The sequence below is a fragment of the Pagrus major genome, chromosome 9 (assembly GCF_040436345.1).
Source record: "Pagrus major chromosome 9, Pma_NU_1.0".
NCBI classification, from domain to species: Eukaryota; Metazoa; Chordata; class Actinopteri; order Spariformes; family Sparidae; genus Pagrus; species Pagrus major.
Window position 1 is genome coordinate 17293172 of NC_133223.1, and position 9991 is coordinate 17303162.

General features: G+C 39.9%; 1 protein-coding gene across 3 annotated transcripts; it reads right to left on the bottom strand.

Moving 5' to 3' along the window:
• Positions 1 to 1924: 1924 nt before the first annotated feature.
• hnrnpa3 (heterogeneous nuclear ribonucleoprotein A3) lies at positions 1925 to 8954 on the bottom strand. 3 transcript variants are annotated; one of them, XR_012179622.1, is made up of 12 exons: positions 8708 to 8885; positions 7809 to 7928; positions 7533 to 7679; positions 7237 to 7447; positions 7041 to 7130; positions 6848 to 6919; positions 5872 to 5919; positions 5596 to 5760; positions 5380 to 5496; positions 5216 to 5286; positions 3725 to 3794; positions 1925 to 3121 (listed from the first exon to the last, which is right to left on the bottom strand). XR_012179622.1 is itself a non-coding variant. In XM_073473438.1 (11 exons), exons 1-10 carry the CDS (start codon positions 8792 to 8794, stop codon positions 5231 to 5233), a joined length of 1113 nt encoding a protein of 370 aa, XP_073329539.1. In that variant the 5' UTR covers positions 8795 to 8954; the 3' UTR covers positions 4466 to 5114; positions 5216 to 5230. The 3 variants fall into 3 exon arrangements, 2 of the variants coding, with proteins under 2 accessions (XP_073329539.1, XP_073329540.1); XM_073473438.1 differs by lacking the exons at positions 1925 to 3121; positions 3725 to 3794 and adding an exon at positions 4466 to 5114 and having other exon boundaries at positions 8708 to 8954; XM_073473439.1 differs by lacking the exons at positions 1925 to 3121; positions 3725 to 3794 and adding an exon at positions 4466 to 5114 and having other exon boundaries at positions 5596 to 5733; positions 8708 to 8883.
• Between the last annotated feature and the right edge of the window lie 1037 nt (positions 8955 to 9991).

Sequence of the window (9991 nt, forward strand, 5' to 3'; positions counted from 1 at the left end):
TATGGCCTCGTATTTACTGAAAACAGAACATTGTGTGTTGACCACAGCCTGCAACAGATTGATGCCAGATGGATATATAGTCTAAGGAATGGTTACATAACTTACCACATGTTCAAGCCAGTTCTGCACTGGAAGGCTCTTACAAAACAGCAAAGAAGGAATATTGTACTCACACAAAAGTGTTATTGGCTTAAACCAATTTTTCAATCGGCTTGCCCTTAAATCGAGCAAGCTTGTTTGTACAGTAACCTAAATCTCTTAATGCTGTGATGTCGCAAAAGAAATCACACCCACAGCATTCATTATGTTTCACAACAATGAGTACAATTGTCGAGCTACAGTGGAGTATGCTCAGTGTGAACCATGCATGACAACTTCACAATGGTCCACCGGGCACGCACATTCAAAAGGTAAAGCCCTACGCAATCACTATGTGCTCTACATGCACTTTCACACACACACAAACACCACCTTTGATCACCAAGCCCATTTTCTGCTCTCATGGCAGACTTCAGAGGGCGTGTGACAAACTGAACTGGTGAGCAGGGCAACAGACTGAAGGACGTCTGAGAGTCGAGTAAATCAAACAATGAACCCTTTTAACATTGAGAGGACTTTTAGTAAAGACAAACATTTACATCTCGACATTTTGCTTTCAAGTGCTTTCTCCAAATAAAACACTCAGGTCGTGGAAAACATTTTTATTTAAGAGCCAACATTTACACATCTTACTGTTCAGACAACATAGTTCATTGACACTGGTGTGCTTTCGGCAAGCACAGCTTTATTCTGTGTCATCGAGTTCGGCATTCCTCTGTAGAAACACTATCCTTCAAATGATTGAGAAACACATTAGCAGACATCGTTTTTCCATTTTTTTTTCCACACTGAGCAGAGCTGACCTGTGTGGAATCCTAAAAATGTATGTTTGTAAAACCTAAATTTGCTGCAGGTACTCATGTGGGTCATATGTCTACCATGTCTATGGCCATGTCAATTTAAATATTATGTTTGATATGTATAAATCTTAAAAAGTGACATTTGGGTAAAAAAAAAAATAGTTTTCTTATTAAGATTTGTATTGGAACTGCATGTTTAAACTCACCATGTTAAATCACCTACTACATACCTGTTACCTCCTTAAATGCAGTTATAACAAGCTACTAGTAGCAGCAGGAACTTCCCTTTTTTAAGGAAATTTTACAAAAATTCCCCAGACATCTTAACCCATTTAGAACTCAGGAAGTAGACAAAATGTCAACCTTTTATTAAATGGCTTTTGGACAAATCATTGATATTTATACTTCTTAGAATGCATATCAATGACTAATAATTGTGAATACTCTGAACATGTTGTTTGGCATACTGCTGTAGTTTAGTTTCAACTTGTGACCACAGTTTCCCACCTGCTGACACATTCTGCCAACGTTTTGCATCTGCTCATGTGACTGCCTATCATACAAAGTAATTGTTTTAATGACAATTTCTTTGGATGACGCTCCTGTGATTTATGCAGAGGATTCGGCCTCCTTGATTCAAAACTGGACTGTCAAAGTTCTGATCTCTTGCCCCTTTAATAAATTAAATATAATTATACACTATAGTACTATTAGCTGCCTTAACAGTGGTTATAATTACTTAAGAGTTCCTCATTATGTTTACATTGTTCTTAATGGTGATGAGGACAGCTGAGGACAGTAATTCCCACACATTTTAACACTGCATGACGTAATATACACTCAGTGGCCACTTTATTTGGTACACCCATGGAGTCTAGTGTAATCCATAACAACTGTTCTGCCATTAAAGGGCATCTACACCAATTTTACACATTCAAGTGTGTTTACAGGTCTTGGGGAGTACTACTGCATATGTGAAAAAAAATAGTGTAAAGGCTTTTGTGGCTGAAGAGGAAGCTGCATTAAAAAAACCCAAACAACTTTATTTAGTATATAAATCTACAGACAATCAATCATACCAGTTCAATAAACAAAAACAGAAAATAAAAAGGGAACTACAGGCAATGGCAGAATAAGAAAATAAATAATAAACGAGTGACGGACTTCTTTAGACAATGGTGACAGATCTTATTTCCTGTTCCTTACAAGTTTAAGAGACTCAAAGTAACAATCAGTTTCAATTAAAAACAACTAAGGATGGGGTTGAATTAAAGCATTTAGCTTTGTGAATATGACATGTCCCTAATAAAATAAAAACATTATAGTGCATATGTTGTGATCTTTACATTCATAACAAGTAACATTGTCCCCCTCAATAGTGATTGCACGTGTTGTTTTAGAGAAAGCAGTTCTCAAAGTCTTTCCAGAGGAAGCTGCATGTAATCTGATAAATTACCTCCAGTGATGTGACTCAGTGGCCAAGTTTTATTGTGGCTAATGTAGGTGCCAGGTTTAAAAAAACAGGAAGAAAAATGCATGGGATAAGAAAGGTGATATCTCTGGTTCTGTTGTATCGACTTCGATCATTTGTTTTTAAACTGTCCATCATGAATAAAACATTGTTATAGGAGTCTAATGCTACACCGGTGGACTGCTTTTCAAAACCTACATTACCCACAATGCAACTTAGCCACTGAGTGACATCACAAAACGCTTTATTCTACTTTCTTCACAAATGCAGTAGCACTCTCAAAGACCTCTAAACACACTTTAATGTGTAAAATTACAGGAGTTACCCTTTAAGTATGCTTTCATGACTTAAATAGGGAGGACCAAAAACTTGAGACGTCTCTCAATACAATGTACTCCGGCACACCATCACCCTTTGAAGGTCTCACTTATAGAAAGTCAGATTTCCATGTATATCTTTTTTTAAAAATATAGAGCAGGTTTAGGTGCCATATAAATTCTGTGAAAGTATCCAATCCCTCAATCCACAGGGAAACGCACACAGGCCAGATTCTGAAACTGTGCCTTCAATCGAGCCGCCAGGACTTCCATAACGTTGTGATGTCACAACGATACAGTCACCACCCTCAGTCAGCAGAGCCGTGGTTGCAAAAACACCGGCAGAGCTGATGCGGGAACACGGTGGGCGGTGTCTGCTCGGGCCTGTGAGAGCTGACCAATCAGAGCAGACTTGACTTTTCAGGAGGGAGGCCCTTAAAGAGACAGGAGCGTTCAGACAGAGGGTGAATAGAGGTACTGCAGCAATGGACATAATGAGAAATGTGTTTTTTGGACATTAAATTGGTTTAGTAAGAATCAAAGGACAAACTTGAAAAATAGCTAAATATGGGATTTTTAACTATAACCTCAGTAATAAAACATGATTGAATGCAGACATCTCTAAAAATCTTATCAAAAACGAAACATTATAAAGTTTGTAAAGGTAGAATTTACGGCAGAGCTGTTGTGTTGTTTTGTAGTGTAATAGAGTACATGTATACCTAGTAAAGTGGCCACTGAGTGTAAAAAACATTTAAGGAAACCTGATAATTTAATGTTTGTTTAGTGTTTTATCACTATAAACTTTATCGGAACTATCTGACTGATAATAAAGGTAATAAAACATGGAGACAACATATTTTGCAATAGAAGCAGTGTGCTGAAGGTCACAGGCTTAGTCTGGTCAAAGTGGAGTGACACTGGATGATATACTGCTTCTTTACCTTAGAAGAACCCTTGCACCTTTGTATAATTACCATGTGCACTGCTAGATTACAACATGAGCAACCTTTGATAATATTTTGAAAAAGTCTTACCCATCCAGAACCTTCCATGTTATCAGGTCTTTACAGATTTTCAGCAAGAAGAGAATTCCTCTTTCCACATCTGCAAATCAAGCAAAGTGGTTACTCTTACCTGCTCCATCTTCTTTAAAGTCAGCTTTTGTGAAATACTCACTCCCTTTTCTTGTTAATGTCTGAAATCTAGAAACTGCAGTATCTCTGACTCAAACAGGATCTTCAATGTGTCCAGGAACTAGTCTTTCTTCGCTAGCACCAGCTGCTGGAGGGTTTAGCTAGCCTTGAAAGAGAGATAGATGCTCACTACCAGGAACGACACTGCAAGCTTCCTCCATGGGCGTTGTGCTCGATGCTGCCTTCTCCCTTCTCTCTCAAAATGCTGACTGGTCCACTGTGCTGGGGCTGAAGACGTCCTGTCTGACAGTCATCTGCAATCTTCCACACTAGCGACGCTGAGGGCCCAACTGCAGGTGCTTGTGGCTGTTATAATCCTACTCGCTCAACACTGGCATAGGTGGTGCATGGGCCCTTGACCTAGGACTACCCAAAACTCCCTTGTCATTGACTCCGGTACAAGCAAATGCATTATATATACACTATTTTCACTCATAGATATCTTAAATAATACTCCAAAAGGAGATGACAGTTCTGGACAGGCGGATTTGCTAAACTACACAGTCACACAGAGCAGACAGTAGACAAATCAACAACTCATTAAATCTTTTTTTCTGAGCCAATAACGCACTGAACTTCATGTTACTTTACTACACAATTTTATTCGGTCTTTTTCTACTAATCAAAATATTCGAACAATCTAGAATCTGGTTTTCTGGGAACAAGAAGAGTGAGGGATTCCCTTAGTTCTAATTCCAGACTTGCTCATATTTGTTGACACTGGTACTAAGAAGGATTTACATACTGTGCTTCACATACAAAATCAAAATACACTTGACACTTGAGCAATCATAATAACTTCAGAAAGAAAAAATGTGTAATTCTATTTTTTTCTGAGGGCTTGATGTAGCGATGCTATTTGACAACAATAATTGACCAGCATAAAACTAACCAATATAAAAAAAGGAAAATAAAGATATTAAGAACTGACTTCAGATAAAAAACAATTTACTTTTTAACCCTGATACCATAGGCACAATACACACACTTCAAACGCACAAAAGGAAAAAATTGCTTAGGGAAACATCTATCACAGTTAGGGAAGGGGATCATCTGCACTCATGTCTTGTTTATACAGTCCTTCTTCCATAAACTTCTCCCATTTAGAGCTGCAGTTAAGTCTGACTTGTGTCTTCCTCTAATGCTTTCAGATGACTGCCTCAAAGTAACCTGCAGCTTTCCTGACAATTCCTTTGCTCACCTCCTCGCCTCTCCTGCTAAGAACTGAAGCCTGTTGAATGGATACAGGATAGAACAAATAGTTATTCTGCACTTTCATGGGCTCACTCTGTACTGTGCTACGAGGGTGGTGCGAAACTGATTGCAACTTACCAAAACACGAAATAATTAATATCGCCGTGATCCATAGCCACCTCCGCCGCCGCCGCCAGAGCCGTAGCCACCTGCGGTTAAGGATTGTTGACCACACAATATATTCAGGAGAATTCTGATGTTATGTCACTGGATATGAAGTGTATTTGGGGGGTAAAACTCACCACCATAGGGTCCACCCGAATTTCTGCCACCAAAGTTGTTACCCTTCATGGGCCCGTAGTTAGACTGCTGTCCGCCATAATTTCCAAAGTCGTTGTAATTTCCACCTCCTCCGTATCCTAAAGATGTAAGTGTCAGTCTTAAGTTAAGACTTCATTTCAGGTGTCTTGTACACTTTAGTTTAACAGTCAAAATACTGGAGTCAATACAACTTATACCTCCATCATTGCCTCCGTAACCTCCATCGCAGTTGCCACCAAATCCACCACCCTGGTTGCCATACCCTGGACCACCACCTCCGTAGCCCCCTCGGCCTCCTCCATAACCTGGTCCTCCACCATAATTTCCTCCTGGACCTGTAACAGACAGTTGTGAATCACTGTCTAAAGACATGAGACAGTTGTTATGTTTATGAGCAAAGATATTAACCCAAAACACGTCCACATGAGTAGTCCATGTGACTTCATTAAAAGTAAAATTTCAGAACCGCTCACCATTGTCAAAATCCTCGCCATAACCACCTCGTCCTCCACCATAGCCGCCTAAAAAACAAGAGTAGAATATATTATAAATTAAAACTGTGATTATTTTTTTTATTCTTGCAGCCATGTCACAGATGAGACCAATTCCACTTAATATTGTTTTTTATTGTTCTTACGGTTTTACTTTCCTCTTGATAATATCTTGCTTTTAACACATTTTTGTTGTTGCTTATCTCTATTTTGTTATCCCCTTTGCTGCTGTACCAATGAAGATTTCCCCGTTGTGGGACTAGCAAAGGATGATCTTATCTTTTATTGTTCACACTGAGGCAGCATTAAAAAAAGCACTCTAAAGTAGGTGAATTCTTGCCTAGCAGGTTGGATGCGACAACAAAGCTTCTTGGGAATGCAGACCTGTGACAGTCAACATTTCATGCGCATTAGAATGTATTTCTGCACTGAAGCAATGTTAAAAGCCCTGTTTCTATAACCTCTGACTTTTTGTATCCTTTACTCTGCCTCATCTCATCACTAAGATATATATTTGACAACTGAATGTTAATACAATTAAAAACACTGGAGTTACCACTGTCAGCCTCTGTTAAGAGGTTTTAAGAACCTCAACCAATGCAGTTTGATTCCCTGTTTGTCTCACAAACAATTTCCTTAATCAAGAGTTTAGTGGCGCTTAAACAAGTGATGAAGTGCTCACATGGAGAGAGGCAACAGAGCAGAGTAACCCTAACCCAAGCTGAGGAACCTGTTTTACCACATTAGCATGGCGATGCACCAAATATTTGTTTGCCAACCAACATTAAAAGAAAAAGATAAGGAAGAAGAGATACAACCAATTTACTTTTATTCCCCAGTTTGAATGCAAAACATTAACCTGGAAACCCCCTGACACGTGAACACCACTATCAAGTGTACCTGCATTAGTATGGTTAGGGTCACTGGCACCTTCAACTGGTTTGCAAATACAACTCACCTCGGCCGAAGTTGCCTCCACCTCCATAATTGCCACCTCTCCCCATGAAGTTTCCAGATCCTCCACTCCTGCCTGATATGAAGAAAGGTGTAATTTTAGAGACGTTTACAGCAGCGTTGTAAGGCGATCTGAAGACAGCATAAACAATGATGGTCACTAAGTATATCTTTATTCCATTTGATCGTGTACTTACCTCTGTTTGAGGACATAGCACTCATTTCCTGTTTTGAGAGAGCTTTCCTGACCTCACAATTGTGGAAGTTGATTGTGTGGTATTTCTGGGCTACAAAGAAAACAGGAAAAGACACAATTCAGTCACACCATTGCTCAATGTTTACCAAATGCCTTGGTAACTCTCATACAAGTAGGAGGACACAGCAACCACATACCAACAATTTTGTCTACGGTATCATGGTCATCAAACGACACAAAGGCGAAGCCTCGCTTCTTCCCAGTGGAGCGTTCCTCCATGATGTCAATGCATTCAATCTTTCCATACTTCTCAAAGTGCTCGCGGATGTGGTACTCCTCAGTGTCCTCCTTAATACCACCAACAAAGATCTTCTTCACTGTCAGATGGGCACCTGGTTTATTAGAGTCCTGAAACAGAGTGCGTATCAATGAGCACACACACCAAACAATGACACCGCTGCAGAATCTGCCTTCTGGTGTGGGATTTGTTTACCTCTCTGGACACGGCCCTCTTGGGTTCGACAACTCTTCCGTCTACTTTATGAGGCCTTGCTTTCATAGCCTCATCGACTTCCCTCACAGAGGAGTACGTTACAAAGCCAAACCCTCTTGAACGCTTGCTGTTGGGGTCCCTCATCACCTAGAAACAACAAAATGATAAACAATGGTAGTGAGAGCTTTTTAACTGGCTTGTAGTTATGTTAACAGATTAATACAGTTTATCATCATCTCAGGCAATCTTGCCAAAAACCATGATGGAAATATGTACCACGCAGTCCGTGAGAGTACCCCATTGTTCGAAGTGGGCCCGTAAACTCTCCTCCGTGGTTTCAAAGCTCAGACCTCCAATAAACAGCTTTCTGAGCTGCTCTGGTTCTTTAGATTGGTCCTGTAATGTAAAAAGCAAAACATGGAAATAAATACTACATATTGCAGCAGTTAGAGGAAACTAACTGGGAGCCATACAGCATGGTTACATAACGTGGGCGTACCCCAGCAGCAAAAAAATAAATAAATAAACTGTATATACTGTACAAATATGTGTGAACTATATTGATAGGTCAGGGTATATACTAGGCCCAACGTCACCCCTGCTGTGACAACAGACGTAGCCAACAGTAAACTACATTATCTTGTATAATTAGGATGTCAGATAATCCCATTGCATAGATAAGATAGAGAAAGTGTCTTGGCAGCAGAAAAGGAGGCCCGCCCCTCACAATTTAGGCTTAAAACAGCCTGAGTTAGCCTGCTAGCTTTGACAGCTAGCCTTAGCTTACTTCAGGGATGCCGTAGGTTGAACATTACGTTATTGTCAAGAGTGTCACTGACTCTATGTGCTGTCACGACAAGTGTGGGCTGACTCAATCAAGCAAATGCCATTTATTTACCAGTCAATTGAAACAGTAACAAAGCACAGAGCTCTCCAGCGCTAACACAACCTAATACGCTTGTTGTCATTTTGACAACCGTTAGCTTTAGCTGCACCGTCCGCTGCGGCCAACAGCGCTGCAGTCATGGCAACATTACAGCCACAGAGAAGCTACATATTACAATACAAAACCCCTCATTCCAACTACATTTTACACATGGTTTGAGGAACAAGCACAGCTTCACCACATTTGACAAATAGCCGTATTTTATTTGCAGTATTTGAGGGTGCCTCACCTCCATTTTGCAGACTTTCCCTGGAGCGGAGCTGAGTGGATCACGTGACGGTGACAGCGGTCCTGCTGTCAGTCCGTCATCGTCCATCCTGAATAAGAGTCATCAAAACTACAACTACAGCACCAGACAGCTACTGTGTATACACATGATCACATGAAACTCCATCAATGTGAAGGACTGTTTCTGCTTAAAGTGTAGAGTTACATTAGTACACCGTGTCCCTTTGTGCTGTCCGGCTTCCTGTAATGAAAAAAAAAGAGAGCATAATTTGTGCCATCTACTGGCTGAAGAGGAAAACGACTTGACAGGGTAATAAATCCTCATTCAGCCTCTGGATTGTTTGGGCAGACCACAGTCCATGATGACAGGGACATTCAATTTACAATCTATTGTGTCTAATCCATTGCTGTTTTTTTCCCAAGTGAGATATATGTAAGTGGTTGAAAAAACAAACAGTGTGGGTCACTGGTTTTATGTTTGTTCTTACATTAACAGCAATGAATGATGAGTCAAACCATGATGTACAGTTTTAGCTTCTTTTAATGTTCAAAGTCACACAGGTATCACTCTGCTCAGGTACACTTAACCAGTCAAAAAGATATAGTGACAGTTGCATCATTAACAAAAGGTAATGCCGCGTGTCTTTTCCAAATCTGGGCATAATTTCTAAATATGAACATAATGTATTATTTTTCCAAATACATAACTACTGCAGACCTCCTACAGTTTTGCTATAGATTCAACTTGATGATCATCTCTGATCTCAGTTGTTCACGTCACGCTTGTGCTACAGAGAAAATGATCATTTAATCAAGTGGTGAATGTTCCTGTTCAGTTTAACCAAAAAAGAAAAACTTTGCTGCAGCAGAAGCTGGATGTATTTAATAGAAGTGTAGCCTATAAATAGCACAATTTAATCTAAATGATCTATGTGCCATTTATTGTCAAGACAAAATAACAATACAGACATGAATGTGAATAATTTATAGGCTGTTAATATCTTATAAGAGCCAGCTGGAGAGTAAAAGGGGCTAAAGTCTAAAAGTAACCAGGAGCCAAAATTTGCTGTTAGGCTCCTACTGGACCCCCGACAACCACCCTCGGCACAATGTGTGTACACTGGGACCTTAAAGCTCCCATTAAGTTTAATACAAACAGTGCTCCTGCCAGGGCAATAACAGGTTATTTGTTGTGATCTGATTTAGTCATACTTGTAGGAACATGCATTTATGCCAGAATGTGCAACATGTGAACTCAACACGAAAACAGCAATAAACCTTTTCG